Source organism: Prionailurus viverrinus, chromosome E3, assembly GCF_022837055.1.
Source record: "Prionailurus viverrinus isolate Anna chromosome E3, UM_Priviv_1.0, whole genome shotgun sequence".
Classification (NCBI taxonomy): Eukaryota; Metazoa; Chordata; class Mammalia; order Carnivora; family Felidae; genus Prionailurus; species Prionailurus viverrinus.
The window spans coordinates 3,757,233-3,784,551 of NC_062576.1; the positions used below are offsets into that span (position 1 = coordinate 3,757,233).

The 27,319-nt window shown below is 59.3% G+C and overlaps 1 protein-coding gene across 3 annotated transcripts in view; it reads left to right on the forward strand.

The window, feature by feature from the left end:
• The window catches only part of SDK1 (sidekick cell adhesion molecule 1), a 597,942-nt gene that overhangs the window by 530,058 nt on the left and 40,565 nt on the right, over positions 1 to 27,319 (forward strand). For 2 of the 3 annotated variants that reach the window (XM_047838939.1, XM_047838941.1), the window contains 4 exons: positions 1,649 to 1,784; positions 3,287 to 3,346; positions 5,263 to 5,364; positions 26,546 to 26,661. In XM_047838939.1, the coding sequence (XP_047694895.1) occupies positions 1,649 to 1,784; positions 3,287 to 3,346; positions 5,263 to 5,364; positions 26,546 to 26,661 (414 nt within the window). The remainder of the gene's footprint in view (positions 1 to 1,648; positions 1,785 to 3,286; positions 3,347 to 5,262; positions 5,365 to 26,545; positions 26,662 to 27,319) is intronic. The other variant, XM_047838940.1, reaches the window with a different exon arrangement.

Consider the following 27,319-nt stretch of genomic DNA (forward strand, 5'->3'; position numbering starts at 1 on the left):
TCCAAATTTCTCTCCTCTTATAAGGACCTTTGTGTCGTCTCAGTATTTATCAAATGATTGCTGGATTCTAAATTGCTTCCTAAAATATGCTTTGTCTTCAACTTTACCGAGTAGATAATGTTGAACGCTCAGGCTCCCTGTGTGAATTAACCATCGTAATACCTGTTCATCAGTCCAAAGTGCACGATTACATCTGCAAGCAGTTTTGCTGCCAGTGACCTTCAGGCTTGAAGGTCGTCTTGTTGTCTTTGGGTGTCACTGAAAAGACCCAGAGATACTTTGTTTTGGGGTTTGGGGGGACTGGTAGCCTTAGCTTGTATCTGTAGGACTCAGGACTACATACCTGCAAACATTTATGTAGGGTAGATTTCTAAGAGCGTAATCGCTGGATTAAAAAGCAAGTGCATTGAAAACTTTGATAAATAAAGCCAAATTGCCCTCCGAAAAAGAAACCAGTCATTGGATTGGGGCCCTCCCTACTGCAATATGACCTCCTCTTACCTTCACCATCTTCAGAGACCCTGTTTCCAAAGAAAGCGGCATCCACAGGTAATGGGGGTTAGGATACCAACGTGTCTTTCTGGGGGACACAGTTCAACCCACCACAACAATGGGGTTTTCTTACAACAAAGCTGTGGCCTCTACTCTGGGACCAGGACAGTGTTTCCTGAGGCGCTGGTGACATCTTATAGACAGTGCCTGTGTAGGGGTCACTGGGAATCGCCCTGCGTCCCTGTCCCCAGACAGACTTCGTGACCCTGCAGCCAGGGGTCCTGGGGTGCCCTTTGTCCGTCTGTCTGGCCACAGCTTGGGTGGTTCTTGTCCTTATCTGCTGAGTATCCCAGAGGAAACACCAGAAGCAGAGCCCCTGGCCCCCTGGCTGGCATGTGGCTGCTACAGCCATCCCCATACTCGTTAATCGACAGAAATTGATGGGAGGGAGAATGTGGGCTGGGCCTTGGCTGAGAAGCGGATCCCAGTGCGGGTGAAATTCTGAGCCCAGGGCCTGTCTTACCGCCATTCATATTCCACGGGGTGTCTGAAGGGTGATGGGCACCCAGCCTACCCTGGGCCCGTCACATGCCAGCAGACGCTGGGGGGGGGGGGGGGGGGGGGGGGAGCGCCCAGGGGCTCCAGCTTAGGTCTGAGTCAGGGCAGAGTGGGGCTGACTTGGCATGCAGAGCAGCCTGTGGTGGGGGGCAGTGAGGCTGCCACAAGCCCAGATGGCCATCAGGGACAGGGTGGGGTCAGCCCGTGGATGAGGCAGAGCCGGGCTGCATGCATAGTTCTCGTGAGTCCCGGGTTCACCAGGCAACAGGCAGCTCCCTCGCCCCTCTGCGACCTGGGCGTGGTCCCCTGCCCACGGGGGCTCTTACAGACTGCACGCGGGTCACGAGGCCCGGTGCCCACACACCAGCACCAGAAAACCTGGGCCCTCAGAGAAGGCTCCACAGCCTGGCCCTCTGCCTCAGGGTCCCCTGTGCTCCTCTGCGTGAATGTGGCACTGGCCCTTTTGTTCGTAAATAACCAAGAGCCGCCTGTTTGAATCAGTGATGCCCCCCCCCCCCCACCCAATGCTGTTGGCTGACTCAACTTGAAGCAGAGGTCGCCAGACCCCTCCGGTGGGCTGACCGTGATGTATTTGCAGCCTCCGAGAGACGAGAGCCTGAACGGCCTCCTCCAGGGATACCGGATCTACTACCGGGAGCTGGAGTCCGAGGCCTCCTCAGCCACGGCCTCCAAGACGCTCAAAACGCCCTCGGCTCTACGGGCCGAGCTCACAGGTGAGACGCTTTCCCCTTCCCGGAGGAGGCACCGTCGCGTGCTCCCAGGCGGGCAGCGAGGGCCCCGGGGGACCAGTGTGCATGTTTCTGCATGCAAGGCATGGTGGGAAATGCCCTGAAGGGCCAGGGGAGATGCCGCTTGCCTCCGGTGAACGCAGCCACTGGGGCGGACGGGTCCCTGCAGCAGCCCCGGCATGCAGAGAGGTGTTGGCCCGTGGAAAACTCCACGGGGGGGGGGGGGGGGGGTAACCGGGGAGGCTTCGCAGAGCAGGAGTCCCGGGAGATAGGTTGCCCCGGAGACGGATTTCACCGAGGACACCAGGGAAGGCGTGACTCACAAGGGTCCCTGCAAAGCTAAATGGTCAGGAGCCCTTAGGCAGGAAGAGCCGAGGGGCTCCTGGACGGCCTCACCCAAGCCCCTGGTGCGTCAGGCTGATGGAGTGTGGCCGGGAGGGAGGAGACCGGCCGGGCCCTCCGGGGGTATCGCACCGCTGGCCGCTGCCCGATGGGGTCCAGTCAGGGGGCTCCCCGGCCTCGGTGCACGCACAGCCCTTGCATGGAGTGGCGCCTCCTCTCTCCTGGGGCCCATCCGCCTGCTCACCCCTGCTCCCGGTACCCCTGGCTCGGGCTAGGACTTGGATGCAACAGTGGCAGAGGCAGCTTCTGGAACTTCTGGAAAGGCCGCTGCTCTCTCCCATCCTCCTCTCAGAAGGGGGTCAGAAGGCGTCCCCCAGATGGTGTCCCAGAAGGTACTTCTGGCCCCTCAACCTCCTTGTGGCTTCAGAGCGTGCCACTCGGGGACCACATGCCCGCTGTCCGCCACCGACCACCAAGGGGTCGCAGGGCCGCGGACCCACAGCGGCTCGAGGCTGCCCGCCCCAGGCGTGGTGCTGACAGGAAGAAGTGGCATTTGTTGCCCAGGCTCTTGGCCACCCCGCCCCCACCCCACAGGTGATCCCTGCTGATGGCCAGACAGCGTCCCCCCCCCCGGGCTTTGTAGCAGATTCGAAACAACCAAATAAAAGGAGCCAGGATGTGGTTGGGTCCTTGGTTTGTGCTCTTGGTTTGTGGCTTGCCAGCCCGCATCAGAGTGGGGCTCTTACCTGAGCACAGGCAGGCCGACAGCCGTACCTGCCGCGGGGCGTCTGGAAGAGTCGGCACCCTGGGAGAAGCCCGTGTCCTCTAGTGTTGTTTGTGCTGTTGTGGCAGATTCTAATCCTACGCGTTTATTAATCAGAGGGTAAGCGCAGGCCCCACCTGTCACGGGCCGGGCGCCTGGCTGTCGCAGGAAGAAGTGCAGCCCCCCCCCCCCGCCCCCCGCCCTGGTGAGCCCCGAGGAAGTGCTCAGGCGGCGGCGTGGTCTCTGTGGCCCTTGGACGGGCAGTGTGGGAGGCACAGCGGCTGCCGAGCGAGGCGCCGTCCCCTCCGTCTGCGCGGCCCATCGTTTGCAATAACCGCTCCCCGCGTGCTAACTGCCTTTCTGCCTTGCTCGCCCCTAATAGCCCAAAGCAGCTTCAAGACCGTGAACAGCAGCTCCACGTTAACGACGTATGAATTAACACGTAAGTGCACGCCGCCTTCAGCAGGAGGCGCTGTGACCGCGGGGCAGGCCGGGGCCAGCGCCAGTTGGCCTCTCGGTGGACCCAGTGAAAAGCAGCTTGGATTAACGCCTCTAATTTCTGGAATTTCCCCTCTCAAACGCTGTTCTCAACACACCAAAACCATCAGGGAGACAGGAAAGGAAACTTCTAGAAACTGAGGCTGGGAAGGGGTTTTCCTGACAGCGGGTCTTTGACTTTGGGACGGAAAGGAAAGTCAGGTTGAGCGAGATCTCCCGTCTGGCTCCCTGTGGCCTTTTCTTGTTCCTCTTTTTTTGACTGTGGTAAAATATCCATAAAATTTACCGTCTTAGCGGTTGGGAAACGTGAGGCTCAGGAGCCGTAAGCTTGCTCCCACCGCGTGCGCCCGTCACCGCCAGCCTCCAGAGCTCCTTTCTCTCCCACAGTGAGACCCTGTCCCCAGTGGACATTCGTCCCCCCACCCGGCCCCTGGCGCCCACCTTCCACTTTCTGTCCCTGCGTCTGAGCCCTCGGGGACACATACGAGCGAAACCACACAGCCCTTGTCCTCTTCCCCTTGGAGCTCTGTCCCTGCCGGAGCCTGCTGGAGACACTGTTCCTTCCCAAGGCTGAGCGGCGCCCCACCGCGTGCACTCAGCCCATGTTGGCCATCCGTCCGTCCTTCGCCCCTTCCCTTTGGTGGCACCATGTCACTTGTCCTTGTGTTCCTGGTCCTCAGAGGGTCTCACGGTCCAAATGTGGGGCTGAGGGGGCCCCCGATGGGACCCCCTTCCGTGCAGGGAGCCTCCCTGGACTGGAATGTGGGTACAAGGGGGGTGCTCTCCCAGGGCTTACCAGTGCCATCCCATCGCATCCCAGTAGTGCCCGGGCAGGCCTCGGGCGAGCCATTTTCTCCTCCTCCACACTGCGCCCCAAACACGCCCCATCGTCTGTCATCTGCCCCGCATCCCCATCTACTGCCTGGTTCCCTGTGCGCACGTAATACGTCCCAGGCTGAGGATCAACTCAGAGGGTTAGGTGCAGCCCGGGTTCCAGAGATGAGGCTTCCTGGCCGGACCTCCCTCCCGCCTTTTCAGTCTGGGTTCTGAAGCGAGAGAGGGGCCCCACTACACCCCGTCCACATACGCCCTGGCTTGTCTCAGGTAACACTGAAGAGCCCCACGGTCCCGGGGTGGAAACTAACAAGCTACGGCGGTGGGTTCCGAGGCATCAGGGCTTCGGCAAGGCTAAGAGTGGGGGAGAGGACCCTGCTGGGCCCGGTGGGCACCTCTGTGAGGCTGGGGTGGAAGGAACTCGGCGTCCTGAGGCTCCGAACCTCTGCTGACTGGCGGCTCGCTAGGAGGCACGATGCGAAGCCTGGCGCGAGTCACCACTCACTCAGGGGGTCAGACCCGCACGTTGGGCTTCAGGAAAGCCAGGCTGTGACGAAACAAGATCCACCAGCGGGACAACCTTCCAGAATGTTTTGGCTCAAAGGTCGGCTGCTTTTGCCGCGTGCCCTGTGTAATCCTATATACGTGGCTTCGCACACCCTTCTCTTCCCAGGATGTGGTTGTTAAAGACTCCGAGGCCAATGTATTTCCTTTTTAACCACCAGGGTCTCACTCTGTCAGTTCTTACAGAGAGATTCTGGACCCAGCGGCAAAGCCCACGTCACACTCTGTCACCTCGATTCTTTCCTCCGAAGGGGGCCTTGCTGCTGCCTTTACCCTGAGTGCAAGTGGGACGGGTCTCTGCTGCTGCACAGGGTGACCTTTAGTCCCGGGCCAGGGAAGGAGGAGGAAGGAAACGCTCGTGACGTGCCCCCGTGGCTCCCGGGTGGCACCGGCCCCTTGGTGTGGTTCTCAGGCGGGGAGATGGGCCCGGGCGAGCTGACCGCTGTCTCCTTTGACCCGTAGATCTGAAGAAATACCGGCGCTATGAGGTCGTCCTGACGGCCTACAACATCATCGGCGAGAGCCCGGCCAGCGCACCCGTCGAGGTCTTTGTCGGCGAGGCCGGTAAGTTCCCAGCGCCCCTGAGCTCCGAGAGGCCTGGCCTGGCGCTCTCGGGTGCCAAGCGTGATGCTGGAGGACGGGAGGTTTCCAGGTCACCGCTGGGAAGTCGGGATCTGCCGAGGGCTGGAAAGTCCCGACGGCCGGGGTGATGCTTCCCAATCTTGCTTCCAGGCCCGACGGTTTGTTTGGCATCTGGAGCCCTCCCGCTCAGCAGGACGTGCTCCAGGGGAGACAGGCTGCGGCCTGCATGGGCATCCGGGCGTGTGGGGACCTTGGCATCTGCAGGGGATGCTTGTACTCTATCGCCCTCGGTCCCTGGCTGGGCCTCAGCCTGACCTCCTGGCAATGGCCCCATCTCAGGCCTCGGAAAGCCACCCGGATCGTTGCTTGTACCCCTTTTAGATAAGACGTGGATCCTGAGTTTGTTTCAAGGGCTGTCCCTTCCGTAGAAGCATCGTGTTGCGTTGAGATCGGCTCGGGCTTCCGTCCCCTGCCTCCCCTCCGGCCCGAGGGCCCTTGCCCGCTCTCCTCCTCCTCTGCTGGGGGAACCCGGCTCGGATCTGTGGGGGCAGTGAGCGGGCCGTGCTCTGGGCCGGGAACCACCAGAATTCCCCTGAGCACAGAGCCCCAGGCTCGGAGAAGGAGGTCTGGCCACTGGGCCCGCCCACAGAAACGCGTCAGGTGACCTTTCACAATTCGGAGAGGTTACAGTCATAAACCAGATGGCAGATGGCAGATGGCAGCGCCGGGGGCCTAACTTGGCAGGCTTTTTCTGGAAAGGCCAAGCAAGGGATGAGGGAAAGAGATGCTTGAAGCACAGGTTCCATTGGCCTCTCTTCACATCTGTCCCCACGGGTTCCTCAGAGCCGACGGTGTGGGGGGCTGGGCAGTCGGAGTTCGGGGCAGACGCCCCTGGCCTCCCAGGAGCACATGGAGGCCAGGCAGGAGCACGGGCAGGGAGGGGACGAGGCACCCGCCACCTGTAAGCGTGGGGCTCCAGTCCTATTCTGGTACCTGGGCCCACGTGGGTCACCAAGGCGGGTGGGTAGAGGGAGGGCACGGCCAGCCAGCTGGGATCAGTGGTGCCTGAACTGCCCAGGCTGGGCCGGGGCCCCTTGTCTCCCTCCCCCTCGTTGGCTCTAGCTGCACCCGAGGCCGGGGGTCGCTAGAAGCAGACAGAGCCTTAAACCCAGAGACCAGGGCGGACGTTCAGGGAAAGGACTGCGGCCAGGGGGGGAGGCAGGTGGGCGCCGGGAGCCGTGTCGGCCGGCCACGTCACCACGGGCCGGAAGCCCAGCTCCGTGCTCTATGCCGCGGTGGCCCGTCAGCTTGTCTTGGGCCGTGGTCAGCTGTACACGACGTAAACTCCGCCGTCCCAGCCGCTCAGCGGCCTGGGGCACATTCACGATGCTGTGCCGCCCTCACCGCTGGCCGTGTGAGGAGGCCCATGTTCCCAGAGCCGAGCCCTCGCCATCCGGCGGTCCCTCCCCTCTCCTCTGTCCACCCCCCCCTCCCCGCCGCCACCCCCACTGAAGCCTGTCTCGCCCGTTCGGAGCGTCTGATACGGGTGGAATCAATCCCACGATGTTTGTGCTCCTGTGCCTGGCTTCTTACACTGAACGCGTTTTCGAGTTTCGTAGCACATCTCAGCACCTCGTTCCTTCTCGTGGCTGTGGAGTATCCCGCTCTGCGCACACGCATTTTCTCTCTCTGCATCCGCTGACGCACACTTGGGTTGTCGCCGCCGTTTGGGTTTTGGGAGAAGAGCCGCTGTGAATAATGGCGCACGGGGATTTTCCAGCGGTGCTGAGCTGACGCCGAGCCCCGGTGGGCAGGAGGCCGCAGGCGGGGCCCGGGCCCCTTGTCTCGCTCCCCTCTCCGGGAGGGGTCCCCGCCCCGGCTCTTCCCTCCAGGCCAGTCCTGCCGCCCCCCTCACCCCTCACGCACCTGCGCCCCATGCTGTCTCCCCACCTCGCCCGGCCTCAGCCTCCTGGACCCGTCACCCCCAGGAAAGGGAGGCTCTAGCCACCGAGCCCGGGCTCCAGGGCCATCTGGCCCCACGCACACGCTCTGGAGAGCCAGCTGTCTTGCCAAGGGCACGTGCAGGAGGTACCAAGAAAGGCTTTAAAGCCCCCAAGCGGACTTGTATGCAGTGTGTGCAGCACTGCTCCCCCGGAGCCCTGGATTCCTCCCCCTGCCGCCCAGGACCCTGCTCCAGTGGCTTCTTCTCCAGAAAGCTCTCCGACACCCCCGCAGGAGGAGTTCCACGTTTCTCCCTCTGTGCCCAGGTCCTTGGGAGCTCGGTGAATACCTCTGCCTTCCCTTGTCAGATGGGACTGGCCTGGCTTCCTCTTCACGGGACCACGACCACACGTCTCAAGATGCTCCTCGTCCTGAGCTTAGGACCAAAGGAGACCTGAACGCCTTTACTGTCCTGCGAACAGAGGCCCCCAAACTCCCATGAAGATGAGGCAGGAGAGCAACTTCAGGGACTCCTGGCACCAGGAGGCGCCCACATCAGCTGCCAGGAAGTGGATGGAATTCATGTCTCAGGGCGGGCGGGAGTAAGCGGGGGGCAGGGCTAATCCGTGATGCCTCATCCTGAAGCAAAGCGACGAGTGACGGCGGCATCTGCCCCTGACTGCCGTGACCCTCGTACCTCTGCTGCCCGAGGCACCCTCGTGAGGCCAAGCTTCTCCACGGAGCGCTCTTCCTGACACAGGGGAGGGGAGGGCAGCAAGACAGGGTGCAGGAGTGAACCCTTGGGAAGTGGGCAGCCAGGGTGCTGGGAGGCCACCCCTTCCCTCCCCCGGGCAGACAGCGGGGACAGGGACCAGACGAGCCCGCTAAGTGCCAAGGTCCAGGCTCTGCGCCAGGGGATTCCCCTCGGAGCCACACCTGAAAACCCCCAGGCACGTGGCCCCACAGGTCTGCTCTCCCCGCACGACCTCGGATGGGTGATGGCAGGGAGGGAGGTTGTGTGTTTGCTGCTTCCACCATAATGTGAGTTCCAGCCTCCCGAGGACACAACACAGAGGCAGAGAGGGCGGGCGGACACCAGGAGAGGGGGTGCCGTGCACCCCGGGGGAGAAAGGGTGAGACTTGCCTGCCTGTGTCGGAGGGAAACGGGCACTGACCAGGGTCTGGGCCCTAAGGTTCGGGACTCGGGAAGGAGCAGGACCACGGCCCCAGGTGATGAAATGGGAGGGCGTTTGGTATTTCGGTGGAGAAGACGGGGAAGCAGGCTTCTCGGTGCTCATGTTAGCTGCCCTGGGGCCGCAGGGGAGTCCGTCCCTTGTACCTGGCTGTGTGACCACGGGCAAGTCACTTAACCACTCTGGGCCCAGCCTTGAGGTATCACGGAGCAGAGGGGAACACTGTGAGCTAAGACTAAGGCGACTTGGGTCCTCATGCCGGTTCTGCCCCTGACTCGTCTGTCCCACCCAAAGGATGAATGTGCGAAATGTGACAGACAGGGCCGGTCAGTATTCGTGAACAGATGATTGAGACCCTGGGTCAGACACTCGACTTGCCGGGCCTCATCTGCAAAGCAAGGTGTTTTGAGTCAAAAGGTCTCAGTCTAGCCCAAATGTATAATATTCAAGTCTGTTTCATTTCACGGAGACAAGGTGATTTTGAGGAAATTTCTCGTTGAGATTGATTTCTGAGTCTGGGCATTACAAATCGATAAAGATAATACATCAGCAGGGACTCCAGTTTGCAGGAGATAGAAACCCAAGGCATACAGGCTTAAGCTGAAAGAATCATTTATTAACTCACGTAACAGAAAACAGCTGAAGAGCCCGGATACGGGTTCAGGCATGGCTGGATCCAGCATCCTAACAAGCTGGAATGCTGTCCCCCGTTGGTTCCACTCTCCTGTTTGCTCCTGTCTTGGGCAGGCTTCTCATCTCAGTGGCCCTGCAGCTCCAGGCAGCAGGAAGGGAGTTTGCCTTCAACAGCACCCACAGGGGAAACCCACTGGCTCTCCCGAGCCTGCCTTTATGACCCATCTGCATACCAGACGCTGTGGCCAATGGCCTGAGGGCCGCAAAGCCGGCGATGTCATCTGTACCTGAAGCACAGGGACCGAAGGGGAGGGAGGATCCCCAGGGGAATGGGTGCTCACTGTAGCAGGGTGCATAGCACTGGCGGCCAGAACTCTCCCTGGGAGAGGTGCAGAGCCCTGTCTGGGGATGCCGTGGCATGGCTGCTGTTCCCGTCGTCCCTAGTAGAATCTCCAGGCCCCTCTCTGTGTCCTCGGTTCCGGAAAGGAGCCCACATCCTGGCCTCCGAGACACGTGGCACTCAAGGATGGGCCCCCACTTGCGGGATCAGGCTGCCCTCCTGCCCTGGGCCAGGGCCGGGCACATGAGCCCCTGCCTGTATTTCCAGGCCTCCCAGGCCACTCTCCCCTGGAGCGAACACCAGCTCTGCCTCCCAGAATCCCTGCTCTCGCCTCCCGTCCCCGGGAAGACCCCAGCCTTCCTACAGCCCGGGCTCGGGGCTTGCACCTCGGGGGAGTAGCTGCCTCCCCGTCTCTGCGGGCGGACCCCGTGTTCCCCACCCTGTCCCAGAACATGCTGCACACACAGCCTCCTGCACTTCCCGTCTGCATTGTGTCTGTGCACCCCACGGAGCGGAGAACCCGTCCGATTCACCCCAACGTCCTCAGGACTCTGCCTGAAACACAGCAGTACTCTGGAGCACTGTGGGCGGGTGGGGGTGGGGGTGGGGGTGGGGGTAGGGGTGGGGTGGGAAGCCAGCAGCCCAGCTCAGAGGCACAGACACCAGAGACAAATGACAGCAGGCGGCACCCCAGAGGGTGGAGACCCCGGGTCAGGGACACACGTGGAGGTCCCAGAGGGAGGCTTCCCCTGGGAAGCCCCAGCTCCCGTTTGCCCTGCGGCCGCTGTTCGTTCAGGGAGGACAGAAGCCCAGGAGCCCCGACACCCTGAGGGCTTCTCACAAAACTCAGCAGACCAGACCTGACTGGCCCCAAACCAAGCCCAGGGCTTTCCATTCAGATCTTCTTCCACTCTGATCAAGAAGTGATCCCATCATGAACGCTTGGGGGTGACCCGTGGGGCCGGAGCACCTGCTCTCCCTGTGATGGTGGGGGTCGTGGAAGCAGAGGACCCTCCCGCTCCTGCAGCCAGGAAAGGGGGATGACGGCACTCATTCTCACAGTGTGGGGACCCCTCAGCCCATCGGCACCTGCCCCGACCCGCCAGCCCAGCAGCCCCCGCTCGGCTCTGCTGTTGTCTGCTGCAGCCCGTCCCTGCCGCTGGTGGGCTCTAACCGAGCCTCCTTATTTGGGAGGCAGGGGGTGTTGTGAGAGCCTCTGTGGATTGAGGTTAGATTTCCTGAGGCCTCTATCACAGGGTCATGGTGAAGATCCGGTGAGACTGAAGAACGAGAGGTTCCTGGCCTGGCGCCCTGGTCCAGGGATGCATGGACAGCTGTCGTTCCACCTGCCCTTCAGGGGTGGGACAAGGTGAGCCGCTCCTGACCGCCTCTAGCTCTGCCTCCCCTCTGAGCCTCGGCCCAGTTCCGTTTTGTTTTTAATGTTTATTTTTGAGAGACAGAGAGACAGAGCGCAAGTGGGGGGTGGGAGAGCAGAAATAAAGGGGACACAAAATCCCAAGCAGGCTCCAGGCTCCGAGCTGTCAGCACAGAGTCCGACACGGGGTTGGACCCACGAACCCCGAGATCATGACCTGAGTCAAAGTCAGATGCTCAACCAACTGAGCCACCCAGGCGCCCCTCCGCCCAGTTTTAAAGACAGAATGCAGTCCCTCTCCAAACTCACGCGAGCCCATCTAGAGCGCCGAGCTGGTCATGGCAGAGGAGAGAACACCCAGTGGAACCCTGACGGGGAGATGTCGGCCGGGAGCAGTTCTGGCCCAGAAAGTGACTGAGGCAGCCAAGTGCTCGGCCTGGGCCTGAGCTGATGGCCCAGACACACCTGATGCTCAGGGCCTGGCCATGGGCCCAGAGACTGCGGTCTGGCTCCACGACCACGGGGCACGCTGCAGAGCCCACAGAGGCCGGGCGGACACTATGACCCGGGTGTGCGGTCGGATGATCCCGTTGGGGCTCCACCCATCACCTGACACGCAGGAGGAGGAGAGCCGTGGGCGCCTGGGGCGAGGCGGGCTGCCGTGGAGGGGAGGAGTGCGTGTGCAGGGGCCTCTCGGGGAAGCAGCCCTGCTCGGGGGGAGGAAACACAAGGTCAGCCTCACCTTTCACTTCCTGCTGTGAAAAGCTGCCATCATAGAGATCGCCGTGCAGAGATGTTGGCGGGTCACTGCTTCCGAGGGCTTCTGGGCAGGGTGGGCTCGGGAGCTCAGGCCCCACGGCGTCCTGCAGGGGGAAAGCCACCCGTCTCTTTTGCATATGGGCATCGGGCTCAGGAGGGGTCCAGCCACCAGGCCCAGGATCCTCCCCTGGCCTGACCATGGTGTCACTGGCCCCGGACAGACGCTTCTCTGCCAGGGTCCAGGAGCAAGGTCAAAACCCTGCAGAGCTTTGAGCAGCCCCTCTGGCCTTCGGGAGCTGCCCTGTGTCACAGAGGAGAGCAGGAGGGCACGCGTGTGGGGGAGCACGCGAGGCAGGTCCTTGGGTGGTTACTACTCCGGTCTCTGTTTTCCATCCTGTAAAATGGAATGGCCCCAGTGCCCGAAGCACCGCCCGCTCCCAAGGCCCTCCCGCTGCTGGGGGACGAGAGATGAAAGGGAAGGCCCTGGTGATGCCTGGGGGTGGGGGCTGCTCTGCGACACAGCTGGGCTATTGGCAGTAGCTCAGCAGGGGCCCAGCTGGGACATTCATCCAAACCAAGTCTCCTCTTGGGCCTCCTGTTCCGTTGCCTCGATTGTGGAGAGCCCAGCACTGGCTTTCCCAGCCTCCCCATCCCCGTGGACTTGCAGACAGGCCTGGCACACCGAAGGCCCGAGGCAGAGCCGTCCCCGGGGAGTCGGGGCCGCCGGGCCGGTGCAGCCCCTGTGTCCCGGTGCCCCGGCACAGAGGCCACATGCGCTCCCAAGTCTGGCTGCTCCGTCTCCTTCCCTGCGTGAGCGCCCCGGCACCTTCCTGTGGACGTGCGCGAATTAACCTATGTGTGCCGCCCGCCCATCCACGGAGGCTGAGTGGAACCCACACGTGCTCCCGCTCGGGACAGGCTAGGAGACCCCTCCACTCCCGCTGAGCCCTCAGACGCTCGGAGTGCACTTGTCCTCTCTGCCCCGCCGGTCCAGCCGATGTTGCAGGGTCTCTGGGCCCAGCCCTTCTGTGGGGGGCAAAATACCCCCTCCCAGCCTCCCGAGGCTTCTCCAGATCTTGCCCTTTGCATCGGGGTCCAGCAGGGGTGGCTCCAGACCGGGTCTGGGATTGCATCGGTAGCCCCCTCCTGGGGCTGGAAGCAGCGGGGACTCCAGAATTTCCACACAGGAGAGGCTTGGGGGCTGCAAGCTGGTTCAAAGGAGCTGGGACTTGTGGTTTTGGCCAGGTCACGTGTGGATCTGGTGAATGGTGTGTTTGTGCGAGGGGTTTGGGGGAGCGGGCAAGCGGGGCTCACTGCTGCATGGGTGAGGCCTCCCCTGAACGAGGCCGGTGGTACCAATGGGGCAGGCCCGGGCCAGGTCCAGCTGGCAGGGGACCTTCGCAAACAACCTCTCGGGTTCTTCCTGCTGTTCTGCCGACGGGGGACGCTGGCATGGGGCGCTGGGTGCGGGACCTCACGGTCTCAAACAAACCCTCTGTGAACACTGTTGCCAGTGTTTTAAAACCTCTCTGGTTCTCTCCTTGGGGGAAAACGCTAGAAGCAGAACTCCTGGCTCAAAGGACATGAGCGATTTTTTGTTGGAGGAACCTAAACACACTGACACCCCGCTTAGTGGCGACGAGGATGTGGGTTTCGTGGCCTCTCTGCATCCACATTTAGGTCCTGCCTCGTCTGTTAGGAGAAAATCTATGTCACTGTTGTTCAGTCCTCAGGCCTGTAAGTCACTGCTCTGCCATTAGCTGCCCGTGACTGTAGGCGGTGCGTTTCACACCGGCTTCCTGTTCTCGGGCTGATGTGTGAGGGCTCCGTTTACATTAGGGATGTCACGTTCCACCCTGCTGGTGGCCCACGCTTTCCCTTTTCTGTTGTTCGTTGCTGATTTCCCTGTGTTCCAGTTGTGTGTCAGGGCCCTGGACGTGCTGGACCACCACTTGCATCCAGGAGCCCCACGTGTAGCTAGACTGTCTTCCAGATTTTCACGGTTTCATTTCTCCCAGATGCCCCCCAACGCCTCCAGAATCGGCCTTGGTGCCTGGTCAAAGTGAGCTTCTCAGGGGTCGGTTTTCGGAGACGTCGCTCCGATCCCACCATCTCCGCGTGACCTCTCCTCCCGATGCCCTGGTGCCACCGTCCCCTTGCCCGCCCCCGCTTTATTACGCGTTCTTCCTGTTTAGTGGCACTCGCCCTGTTTTTTGTCCTACAGAACTTCTCAGCCATTCTTAGGAACTTTGCCATCATTTTGACAAATTCTGCCGGGTTTTTGCGGAACGTGTGTCACATTCCAAACAGATATAAAAGTGCCCCGAGGAGTCACGGAGCTCACCCTCCCTCAGCAGACCTTTCTCCCCCTCGCCGCCCCCCTCCCTCCCTGGAGCGGCCGTGCCCTTGGCTGCACCCTGGGAGTCACCTGGACTGGGTCCGGGCAGGGTGATCTCTGGGAGCCCTGACACCCCAGCAGCTTGTCCTCACTGTACCCACGGCAGCCAGAGTCCCAGGCCCACCTGGCTTTCCAGGCACCGCAGTTGTCCCTCTGGGAAAAAGAAGGACTGGCAAGGTTCTGTCTCCAAAAGAGGGAGTCAGGACTTCCTCCTGGGCCCGCGAGAGGAAGCGCCCACGAGAGGTCAGGTCCTTTGAAACAGGACACCTTTTGCTAAAGAGGGAAAACAGTCGGTCCTACACTGCAGTCCTTGGGTTGTTTCAGGTGCCGTCGGGTGGCTTTGAGCCTGTGTGTCGCGTCACAAGACTGAAGGGAATCTGGGAACGACTGCCTTGCTCCTTTTCAGAGAATGAGAGACTTAGCCGCGAACCACCTTTCTTGTCAGCTTTTAATTACTGCTGGCTGGATTGGGAGCCCAATCTCCCGGCTCCTCGCTGCTGTGGCTCCCCCTAGCGGCAGACAGAGCTGGTCTCGAACTCCAGGGGACAGGCGGAGGCTCTGAGCGCCCCTGGCCTCGGATGGTTGTGCGGCCAAGAGTCAGCGGTACTCGTGCAGAGGTCTTGTCTCGCGGGCCCACGGTATCTCGTCCTCGTGGAGCGGGATCTCCAGGTTACTACTCGCGGAACGCAGGCTCATGACGGCATGGAAACCACGGGCAGCTTCGGTGGCCGGTCTGCCAGTCGGCCAGGCCATGTGTAGGTGGAGGCACGGCTCGCACACGGGCTGTCATGATCTGTGGCCTGGGCGTCAGCTGCGGCACAAGACCTGCCGCGCGCCAGGCAGGATCATTGTCGTGGCTCTCAGATGAGCAGCGGGTGCTCAGAGTTCCTCACCTGGCCTGGAGGCGGCTCCATAGACTCCTTCTCACCCTCTGGGGCTCCCGTGATGCACAAACACCTGATGAGCCGTTGCCTCCGAGTCCAGACTGGAGAGTCCCCACCAAGGGGCCTCCCCCAGTGTCTCCGTGCCTGACGCTGGCAGACTGGGCAGATGTTGATGAGGACATTAAGAGCTTGCCCCTCCCCTCCCCAGGCGAGGGAGAGTTGCAAGGTATGGTCCTGGCCCTCTGCCACCTCCTCCAGGCAGTCTTCAGCATCCCTTTTCCCAGGAAACCCTGTCCAGAGGCCATGAGGGGAGTGAGATGACCGAGCCAGGCAGCTGTGTTAACTATAAAGCCACTGCAAGCACACAGGGGATAGGGTACTGAGCAGGGGAGGGGAGGGCTGAGCCAGGAGGGCCGCGAGGACCAAGCCGACTGTGCAGTGAGAAGCTCCCCGGGACAGAGGGCAGGAAAGGAGTCTCCTAGAGCCTGGGCGGGGCTGCAGTGCCTCGAGGGACACGGACTGTGTCCACAGGTGTGAGCGAAAGCCCTTCAGCAGGGACTTGTGGAAGCCTCCAGAATCCCCATGTCCACCCCACCCTCCACACCCTGCGTGGGTTATCCTTCCCCAACCCACCCTCATCTCATCACTTTTCTGTTTCAACCGCTCAGTGGGTCCCCACTGTCTGTAGGGGGAAAATAAAATCTGCTCCTGAGACAGGCCCCTGGGACCCCTCCGGCCACAGTGAGCATCTCCTGGCCCCCCAATCCCGGACGCCTCTCTCCCGTGCCACGGGCTCCCTATGCAGCTCCCCGCCTTGGATTGCTGCCTCTCCTAGCAGACGTGAGGCCCAGGAGATGTTGGTAGATAAATGACATTTCTAATAACCTAATTTCCATCATTGTAGGAAGGTTATGGAGAATATTTGAATGCCTAATGCTGTATCTGGAAAGGATCCCAAACATCGTGCAATCCGGAGTCCAAGTCCTCGGCCAGCTTCTCGGGAGATTTGTCTGATTACCATATTGGTGATGGGTTGAGACTTCTCGGCCGAGCGCCCACTCGCTCTGCAGCTCGAGAGGCCACTGAAGGGGGAAAGGCCCAGGCAGGCCCTGCCCTTGGGCAGCACACACTCTGGGCAGAGAGATGGCCTGGCCTGTGACCTCTGAGGGGGCGTGGCTGTTCAGGGTCAAGCCTTACCGGCTGCACGGTCTTCATGCCTTACAGAGACTGGCGTGCTTGCTGGGTGCATAGACGACGGGTCCTCCCCTGGGGGGAGGGAGGCATCGTCCCCACATGGTGGATTTGAAAGAGCTCCAACCCTAGAGTCTCTCCCCGGAGCCCGGGGCCTTGCCTGTGCCTCTCCTTCCCGGCCAAGCTCTTCCTGAATTCAAGAACCTTCTCCCTTTTGTTTGTTGTGTCACCGCTGAGCAGGGAAGCCTGCGGCACACCCAGCGGCAGACGGGCCAGCCTCGCGCGCCCCTGTGCCCCCACCACCCGCTCCGCCGCGGCACCAACGCGGGGTCTTGCTTCCTCGGGACTTGCACTTGTGCCCTCTGCCCACTGGCTCAGAAGCATTTCTCAGACATCGTATCCTTTCTTTTAAACATCATATCGTTTCGTTCAAAAACATCCCCAGCGCGTATCCCTAAAAGAACTCCTTAAACACACACATATGTGCATACGTATATAGTGTGTGTGTGTATACATACATATATATGTATGTGTATATATATATATATGTGTATATATATATATATATATATATATATATATATATAAAACCATGAAGCCATTATCAGATCTAGAAAAATTAATAACACCTTCTTCACATGATCAAGCATGCAGTCAGCACACAGGCTCCCGGGGGATTAGCTCCCCTCCGCCTTCGGTTCCTTCCTCCACTTCAAGACTTAGCAGCTTCAGCCCCTTTTGCTGTTGGAAATTCTAAGGCTGCTTCCAGCTCTGCCCTTGACCTGCTCTGACTGCGGCCGTCTCCAGCTCGGTCTCGGTGGCACCCTGGCTCCCGGCTCCGCCTTGGCCCTCTCTTTGGTGCCGTTCACTCCATTCTGTAGGTCCACTCTCTCAGGACAGTCGCCTTCCTTCCCACATCCTCAGGGGCCACGCGGTTCCCGAGTCTACTCCTGTGTGTGGTCCCGGGAGCAATGCCTCCATCCATCCCCAAATCCCACGCGGCCCCTCGGGTGATGGCCTTGGTTCCCCCCAGTCCTCGATCCCCATGACCCGTCGGCCAGTCACCATTTGTTGACTTGCGGTCCCCGACATCAAAGACACTCTGTCACTTTCTCCTTTGTTGTGGCCACCGCCCTCGTTCACCTGCCTGTGGCGTCATAGCAGTCGCCCAGCCGGTCCTCACGGCCAGTGCCCTCCCCGGGTGCAGCCCTGTCATCCCCAAGAGTACGACTGTGGCCACGGTGCTCCCTGCCCGCTCACAAAGCCTTTCCGGAGAGACGTCTGATGGCTAAAGCTGACTTGGCCCCACCTGACTCTTCTCTCCAGCCTTCAGGTCCTTCCCCACGAAGCCCTCCTTGCCTCTTCGCCTCTGGCCCAGGCGTGGTGGGGGCCCCCTGCATGCCCCACAGCTCACAGCCTGCAGCTCACCCTGGAGGGAGGAACGGACATCTGTATCCTGCACGAGGTGCACCTGCTGCCTGGGGACAGATGCCCCAAGTTTCATCCCGAGGCCCCAGGCCTCTCTTGTGCCTTGACCTCCCCAGCACGTGCCTTGTAGTCGTTCGATGACTAGCTGATCGTGGGCTCTCACCTCCCCGGCTTGTTTGGGGCAGGCCAGCATCCCTGAGGCCACACCTGGAACAGGACGCTCTGGGCTCAGATTCCAGCCTGCCCTTGTCGGAACGCTGTCTCACTTCCCTTCCTGTAAAGCAGGAAGGTCTGCGCCGGCCTCCCTGGTGGCGGGGAGGAGGGCGTCCGTAGGTCTGCAGCTGCCCCGCCCCCGCTGTCAGAGCTGGGGTGAGGGGCAGCCCAGCTTGTGCAGCGCGGAGTCTTACTTCTGCGTGTCCCTGCTGGCGACCTGGTCCCTAGCCTCACTCGGACACGGACTTCTTCAACCGGTTCCTTTGATCTGGAGCTTTGCCTGGAGGTCCCCTGGCATCGGGCACAGTGGGTCCCGGCAGTGGGACGTGGGAGGAGAGTAGGAACTGGGGGGAGACACCCTGCGACCCTGCCTGCAGTGTCCTTTGTCTTGGCTCAAACTTGCCACGTCCCATTGGGTGTGGGGCTCAGAGGTGACCTTCATTTTACAGGTGAGAAAAACGGAAGCACCCAAGCTTCCGGAGAATTCTCCAGGAATGCTCAGCTGGTCAGTGGTGGCAGGACACATCAGTGTAGCCACCTCATCCAAGGAAGCTATTTTTCTTAGAAAACAAGGCCCTCTGGAATCAAAATCAGAACATGGGGTTTCAAAAATTGAGAAAACCACGGGAGCGCCTGGGTGGCTTGGCTGATGAAGCGTCCAACTTCCGCTCAGGTCCCGATCTCACGTGAGGTTCACATCGGGCTCACTGCTGTCGGCACGGAGCCCACTTCAGATCCTCTGTCTTCCTCTCTGTGACCCTCCCCTGTTTGTGCTCTCTCTCCCAAAAAAAAAAAAAAAAAAAAAAAAAGATTTATTCATTCTTTAAAAGAAATGAGAGCACCATGAATAAAGCCAGTCTCTGGCAGCCTCATCCCCTGGGGCTTCCTGCATCGTGTCACCTGCCTCTCCAGACTTCCCGGGCCCCCCATTGCCTGCCCGGGCACACGCGTACTTATCCGTCCCTCAACCCTCACAGGGGTCCCCGGTGGCCAGAACCTGGTGGCTGTTCCCGATGTACCTGACGGGTCCAGGGTGACGTCACGGGGACAAGCTCGGGAGGCTGGTGGCCGGGGACATTCCTCATTATACACGACACGACTCATTATACATGACAAAGCTGGCAGGCGAGGACCCCCTTCCCATCCCTGCCCTTTCTGTATTGACTCAGAGCAGGGTCTGCAAACCAGGCCCAGGGGCCGAATCCAGCCAGTGCCCGTTTTTATATAAAGTATTATTGAGACGCCCATTCGTTTGCTTACTGTCTGCGGCTGCTTTTGCCGTTCAGAGGCAGAGTTGAGTTGTTGCAACAGAGACCTGTGTCCCTCAAAACTTAAAATGCTGTCTGGCCCTTCACAGAAAGCTTCCCAAAGCCCTTTCCTTGGCAACACAGCCTTCTGGTTATGCAGACCCAAGTTCAAATCCAGCCCCTTCTGGGCCAAACAAATTAACCCCTTCAGGCTCAGTTTTCGAAGGTGTGACGTGAGGATAAACATCCTTCCTCTCACTTGAGTTTGGCGAATACAGTCCGCATAGGATGCGGGCTGTGGTTTGCGTTACACAGACCGCCAGTGGTTATAATGCAGTCGTGGCCTGGCAGGGCCTGGGTCTTGCTCTGGCGGGACGGTCCCTGCGTAGGCGAGGAGAAAAGCCCAGCAACAGGTGCCAGTGCACAGCTGGCTTGTCTGAGCGGCTTTCACCCCTGCATCTCCTGCCGGCAGGTGGTGGCAGTCAGTCGGTGGCAGGTGGGGACAGCATCGATGATGGCGGAAAGCAGGGAACATCACTGGATGAAATCAGATGTTCGGTGCTCACCTGGATCACTGAAATAGCGGTGACAGAGCCACATTTGCGATTACGGGTTTGAAACTCTCAGGCCTCAACCTCCCTGCCTGTTGCAACAACTGTTTTTTATTTTTTTTATTAAAAAAAAGTTTTTAAAATGTTTATTTATTTTGAGAGGGAGAGAGAATGTGTGGACAGGGGAGGGGCAGAGAGAGAGAGGGAGACAGAGAATCCCATGCAGGCTCCGCACCGTCAGCACGGAGCCCGACGCAGGGCTCAAACTCAGAGACTGTGAGATCATAACCTGAGCCGAAATTAAGAGATGCTACACCGACAGAGCCACCCAGGTGCCCCGAAGCAACTTTTTAAGCCATGGTTTTTGAAACCAGCATCTTGGGATTGCAGCTGCCACGTGATCCCAGATCAGCCCGCATCCCAAGCTGGGGAAGATTAAGTGTCCTCAGCACACCTTTGCTGCCCTGTCCCTTGCTTGAGTCCCCTGCCTGGGCCTCCCTCCTCCTTGCCACACGTCCAAGCTCGCTCGGTCATGACTCAGAGCCTTCCCAATCTCACCCTCGCCCTTGCTCTGGAGGCACTGGTAGCAGAACCCCTCAAACCCCCCAAGCTCCAGACTTCCGTAGTTCCTGCGGCACGTCTATCGATCAGAAGGCCCGGAGCGGTGTTCCTCTGCACCCTCACGGTGCCAAGCCCAGAGCTGGGTCTGGACCAGTTATGAACACGTGTTGGACATAACAGGAGTTCTTGCTTGAACACCATGAAATCCCACATTTATGAGCGGTACTACACCAGATTCGAGCCCGTCTGGCAGAGCCCAGGATGTGCAGAGTCTGGGCCTTCCTGCCTGTTGGGTGTACTGCTGCATAACAAATTTTCCCTGCGCAGCTGCTTGAAACACACCTGTGCCGCTTCACAGCGTGTGGGGGCCAGGAATCCAGGCACAGCTTAGCTGCATCCCCCGCTTTGGGTCTCTCCCAAGGTGCCAGCCAGGGCTGCTGTCTCATCCAAAGGTTGGACCGGGAAAGGGTCCATCTGTAAGCTGGTGTAGTCGTTGGCAGGACTGTGTCTCGTGGGCTGTTGGACGGAGGCCTTGATGAGCCTCTCCATGGGACATCTCCCGACGTGGCCGCTGGCTTCGTCAGAGCGGGTACGGGAGGGGGCAGGACAGAGGGCCGGCAGGAGGGGCACGAGCTGTGGAGAGACACAGTCTCCTGCAAGCTCATCACGGTGCCACTGGCCACCGCGTCTGCCATGTTCCGTGGTCGGAAGCAAGTGTTCCCAAGAGGAGATTACATAAGGGAGGGTGCGGGGAGCAGAAGGCGGGTCCTCGGAGTGTCTCCATGATCCAAGGTACCGGCGTCCAGGGCTGTGGAAGGCAGAGTGCCCAGGACATGCCTGTCCAGCTCCTGGTTCATGAGGAGGAAAGACGGACGTTTCCGTGAGGAAAGTCGGACGTTTAAACGCGTCAGCACGTAGTGACTTAATTACCGACAGTCCCAGCAGGGACACAGGCCAAGCAGGACCAATGTGCCGTTCGCACCCACTGGGCCATTCACCAGTCGGCGAGTGCGGGGGAATGAGCTTGGAGCGAGACACCGTGTTCAAGCCGCCTTACAGAGCGCCTCCTCCTTGCTGGCCGCTGATCTGTACCCTCTCAAGACTTAGCTCATTTCGTCTCTGAAACCCACCGAGTCTGGTATTTTCTCCTATTTTACAAAAGAAGCTGAGGCTCGGGGAGACCGAACTGTGTCCGAGGTCCCGCAGGCTGAGCCTGGATCCTAAAACTCGCCGCCCAGGGCTTTTCCCACAACCTCCGGCCTGCAGCCTCTGTAGCCTGGAGTCCGTGGCATTGATTACTTTGAAAAATAGGTTTTCTGTGACCAGTTTCCTGATTTTTCTTGTTAAGCTTCCTTAGAATTGTGTTTGTTCTGGCTCAGCAGTGAGGTGATTGGAGCAAAGACAGACATTTGAGCTGGAGGGCAGAGCGCCAGCCTGAGTGACAAGGCGCTGGGCCGAGGCGGCTGCCCCAGGACCCCAGGAACGTGGCCTTGAATCCCCTGCCCACCCCCAGGTGGGAGCCGAGCCGAGCTGCCCAGCTTAGAGTGGGGGGTGAGTGGAGACCTGGGGCCGGGTCCTGCTCTCTCCGGCCCCAGCCTCCCCTGCATGAATGGCGGCGACGAGCCCCCGCCTCTGCGGGCCATGAGGGTGAAGTGAGCCCAGACGCCACGCTTCAATGCCGCCCTCAACGCCGTTGTCACGCCCCTCATGGGCTGCTAGGATTCCAGCAGCCGTCAGACTAGATGAGAGCACTCTACAGAAGGCCCTGCAGATTTCTGGAGACAGGGGGCTGGAGGTTGAGGAAGGGGCCATCCTCGTCTTCTCTGTTTATCACGGATTTATAAAACACCATCTTCTCACTTTGAACTGTCTGTTGCAGGCTTTTAAAAAAACTACCGTGTGATGTCGCACCGAATGGTCGTTGACAGACCCTGAGTTTCTCGAGGCAGGGCTGGCGGCCTCGTGGGGCACCGTGGGCCTCAGGCTTTATGTTCGGTGACGGCAGTGATTCCCCTGTCTTTCTCCTGTGAACTGTACCCCTGCCCAGAAGGGAGCGAAGCCTCTGTGTCTGCAGGCCCGGCTCACCTTTTGAGATTCTGCTCCTTCCCGACTTCCCTGCTCTGAGTCATTGCTCTGTCTCCAGTTCTGACTTGGCCCCCACTGAGCTGAAGAGCCATGATCTGTTTAAGCCTCCTTTATGTATTGCGAAGGCCCCGGAGGTTAGATAATTACCCCGAGCTGGAGCCTGTCTCCAGGTATCTTGGCTTAGGGGAACAGATGTGCTGGCCAAGTGTGCTGAGAAGGTAAACTACATTAGAGAATTCTGTTTCCTATTTACTTCGACAGGAAATCAGGAAGAGTGTTTGGCCAGAAAGGGGTTGATGTAATTAAAGTGAACTGAGAAATGTGTAATTTTTTTGATTATATAAAGAAATACTTAACCTTGTTACATTAAAATGTTAACAATGATCCTCAAAGTTTCCGTTAAAAGTTTGCTCTACCCAAATAATGAATCACTGGGTTACAAAAAATGAAAGTAGAAACCTAACATGGCCTAGCATGATCTAGCATGGCCTATCATAGCCTAGAATTATCTAGCATGGTCTAGTATGGCCTAGTTTAACCTATCATGGCGTACCATGGCTTAGCATGATCTAGCATGGCTTAGTATAGCCTAGCATAGCCTAGTATGATCTAGCATGGCCTAGCATGATCTAGCATGGCTTAGTATAGCCTAGCATAGCCTAGTATGATCTAGCATGGCCTAGCATGATCTAGCATGGCTTAGTATAGCCTAGCATCGCCTAGTATAGCCTAGCTTGGCCTAGCATGATCTAGCATGGCCTAGCATGATCTAGCATGGCTTAGTATAGCCTAGCATAGCCAAGCATGACCTAGCATAACCTAGCATAGCCTAGAATGGCCTAGCATGGCCTAGCATAGCCTAGCATGATCTAGCATAACCTAGCATAGCTTAGCATGGCCTAGCATGGCCTAGCATGATCTAGCATGGCTTAGTATAGCCTAGCATAGCCTAGCATGATCTAGCATAACTTAGCATAGCCTAGAATGGCCTAGCATGGCCTAGCATAACTTATCATGGCCTAGCATGGCTTAGCATGGTTCAGCATGAATAGATGCCTGGTGTGGCCCCAGGTAGCACTGGCATCTGATGACTGTCTGTCTGATGTGACCCCAGCAGGTACCCTGCCTTGTCACCTCCGTACCCTCGCCCTTCCCATTCCTGTCTCTTACTTCGCCCGTGCTTCCCTGGCCCGTAGTCCCATGTTAAATCTGCCCCATTTTTGAAGGATACTCTGTTTCCAGGAAAGAGCCTGTGTCCCCCAGCCAGAAGTGACTTCTCGTGGCCCTTGGAACCTGCCCTCACGTTACACCCTGTATCATGATTATTGTGACCTGTCTCTCTTGTTACACCTGTTTCCGCATCCTTGTATCCACCTACCCCTCAGCACCAAGCCTAAGGCCCGGTTGACATTTAGGAAATTTCAAGCACATTGTGCCATGGCAACAAATAACTACAGACTCCGCGTGGCTGAAACACCAGTGGCAACTTCTCTCGTGCACCTTCCCCATCCTTCAAGGCCAGCTCTTTCTCTCCAGCTTCCTGTCATCTTCTTTCAAAGACACAGACTGAGGGGTCAGTCCCCATGCAGGACCTGCTAGGTCAGGTGGTTGCGGGAAAAGAGGAGGTAACTGGCCAGGGAACCCTCTGGAAGCTTCTGCTGGGAGGTGGCCTATGTCACCCCTACCCACATGTCACTACCACTCCCCTGTAATCGACCAAACTAGAGTCAGAGGCGGAGGGTCCGCAGGGTCCCTGCAAGAGAGAGACTTCCACGGGCCAGATGGATGACCCTCCCATGGGAGGGGACGATGTTTTGGTGGAGGGTGGAGGGTCTGTAGCTCAGGACTGTTAAGTGACCAGGTCATTCTGGTGATCCAGTGGGCCTGGAGCCAGGTGGCCATGAGCTAGCACTCTCTGCTTCCCAGCAAATTAAGACTGAGCCAGGGACAGCCATTTTGTTCCAGTGGCCGTTTGTTCCCCAGTGACTGATGGCTGGTGGCCATGTCGGGGGCAGCGAGTCCGCCTAGGGGGTTGAGTAAGCTGCCCGTCCTGCTCTGTGGGGCTTGCCTGCCAGCGTGCAGCCCCCAGCACCCAACCTGCAGGGCCTCCCTACACAATCAGCCAGAAGCCCAGGAGATTCCAGAAATCTCCAGGCGCAGGGTGCCTCTAAAAGCTTGTGCTGTCTCTGGCGGCTCCGTGGCTGCCAAGGACTGGCTCACAGCTGTGTGGCGGCATCATCAGCCCCGACATGAGATGTGCAGAGAGAATCTCCACTCTGCGCCTTCACCTTTGTGAGCCCCTCTTCGGTGCTGTTTGCAGGCGATCTGCTATCAGCAAATGCCAGAGCGCGCTGCACTAAATTGCTTCTAAAAACTGATTTCACGCATGTTCCCAAAACATTCTATACACCACGGGGGCGAAGGGGGGAGAGCCATCAGACAAGGGCTCATCAAAGGCTCCATCAGTTCCCTCCGAACATGCTCCATGCCAAACCAGAACTGCATCTGGGGCCGTACACAAGGGGACCTTCCCCAGTCAGGTCATCCTGCAGGGACGGAGACCCAGAAGCTTCCGGGAGCCAGAAAAGTAGGTCTCGAAACCGACACGCTCTGCTCTGTGTTTACACACATTTCTCTCTCTTCCCTGCCTGTGTCGTCATCAAAAAAATCCTCACTCCCTGCGGCATTTTTACGGCACAAAAGCTCTGTGTGACAGGACAGCTGGTGGGCACATCGGAGCATCTCAGCTTGGGGACGGCAGTTCATGTGGCTCAGCCGCCCCGCACGCAACCGGCGGGTCTTGTCCAGGCACGTGGCCCCTGAATTCCAGGAGCCGCCTCGAGCCCGCAGAAGCACCAGTTTCTGTGGACCTCCGTGTCCAGAGAAGGGTCGTGGGCCCAGGGTTTGAAAAGGAAACCTTGGGGTTGGAGGTCGGGGGAGACCACGCACAGACAGTTCTAACCGACTACCGGGGTAATGGCCGTGCTCAATTTCGCCTTTCACGTTTTAATTGTACAACAGTAATTTTGCGATAGAGTTGCCGATGGCAAACATGCAAAAGACATTAACTTTATTTATGTTTTGGATTATTAATGTGGCTGTTAAAATTCCTCCAGTTAGTTTTGATTGAATTGTTTTTTTGTGTGATTCTGTTGTTTAATGGAGCGGTAAATAAGAATTTCTGATAATGAGGCCAAGCATCTGTCACAACAACCTGGTGTGGGTTATTAACATTTCCATTAACGGCAGGGTGGGCAGCGATAATACGGGAACCACACAGTTAGAACAAAATAAATAGTCGGTGTCAGGCTGAGTGGGTGTTAATTACTATTTGATTCTACACTGGGGGGGGAGAGGGGAAGGGGTGACTCTCGAAGGTCGTTCTCTCCCGAGAGCCAGCGTGCTGGGCTGTCGCCCTCGGACAGTGGCTGTTGCGTGGTCTCTGTGCGTGGCCGGGAACGTGCTTGAGTCGGAAGGCAGTGCTCGTGGGCCCGCGGGCCGAGCCCCCCCAGACGGCTCCCAGGGCTCCGGGGTCCAGCCCAGCACAGCCCTGTTGGGGTGCACACAGGCGGGAGAAGGGAAGGACTCCCGGGAGTCAGAGAGAAGTGCGTCCCGCACAGATGCCCGGCAAGGAATGCAGAGACGGAGCGGAGACGTGTCCTGTGTGTGCACACGTGCTCTCGGTGCCATCCCAGCTTCCCCAGGGCCGCCTGCCGGGCCACGGCCACGGTGTCCTCTCCGCCTCTCCGGGCACAGCGTGGTCCCCAGGGCGGTAGGGCAGGGTCGCAATCGAGGACTGGGTCCTCAGAGTTTGAGCCATAAGGGGCCTGGGTAGAGGGCAGGGGACGGGGACCAGCCTAGGCTGGTCCTGTCACCGCTGGAGGACGGCCCAGACCCGGGGAGCCAGGCTCCACGACGCGAGATTCCTGAACTTGGGACGGACACGTGGGTGCCTCATTTTCTCCGCGTTCCGTCCAAAACGCACTGCCTCCCTCCACCGTGAACGCGACAGCATGGTGCGTACGGCCAGCGGGACCCGCAGCTGGCTCAGCAACAGCCCCCCCACCCACGTCCCACGCCCACCCACGACGCACGCAGATGACCAGATCACGCTTTTGTTTCTGAACACTCTGCCAACCGCGTCTCAATATAATTATTATAATTAATATAATTTTCTTCGTAATCCTCCAGATTCCATTTTATGCCAACTGAAAACGTGGTTCCGGGAAGGGCGTGTGTGGCGCTCCCTGGCCTAAAAGCTGCACGGCCCCGGGGCAGGCTCTGAGGCCGCCCACCCTGGAGCCAGGGGCCCCACACGCGCCAACAGCCATCTCAGCCCCTCTCCTGTGCTGCTCTCTCCCCAGCCCCGGCCATGGCCCCGCAGAACGTCCAGGTGACCCCGCTCACGGCCAGCCAGCTGGAGGTCACGTGGGAGCCGCCGCCACCGGAGAGCCAGAACGGGAACATCCAGGGCTACAAGGCAATGCTCTCTCGCATGGTTTGGCTCTTCCTTCCAGGTCACTTGGAGGCCCGGAGAGTGGCCTAAATCCACAGAGTTCCCAGCGGCTTCGCTGGAACCCTGGCTGCATGCCACGGCTGCTGCCCCCGGCTCACTCCGTCCTGCCCCTGCACGCACAGCTGACGGTCAGGACGGAGAGCCGGGGTCGGTGCTGAGCGGCTGGGGCAGGCTCGGCCTGACATTGCCTCTCGGCCTGGGGGTGGGGGCCTGGTTCACCGTGCAGCTGGCTTGTGCCCGGCAGCCCCTCCCTCCCAGGCCCCGCCCAGCACCCTCCCTGCTGCTGCACCCACTCTGGGAGCCTCCAGTATCTTTGTGACAGCAGAACAGATCTGGCAGAAGAGAACAGGTTCTCCACCCCGACCCTGCCCTTGGAGCTCTGTTGAATATTCCATGAGGCCCAGGTCAGGGGGCCCAAGAATTTGCATTTCTAGCAAGTTCCCCCAGGGGTGTGGTTCCTAGGCACCCCACATTGAGAACCACCACACTAAGGTTCCACGTAAGCTCAACATTCCGGAGATGGGGCAAAGGAAAGACAGGAGGCCAGTGAGTAATTACCCAGAGTAGGTTCATCTGGGGGCAGGAAGCTCCTTGCACACCTGCCTGGAAGGCCACGTTTTCG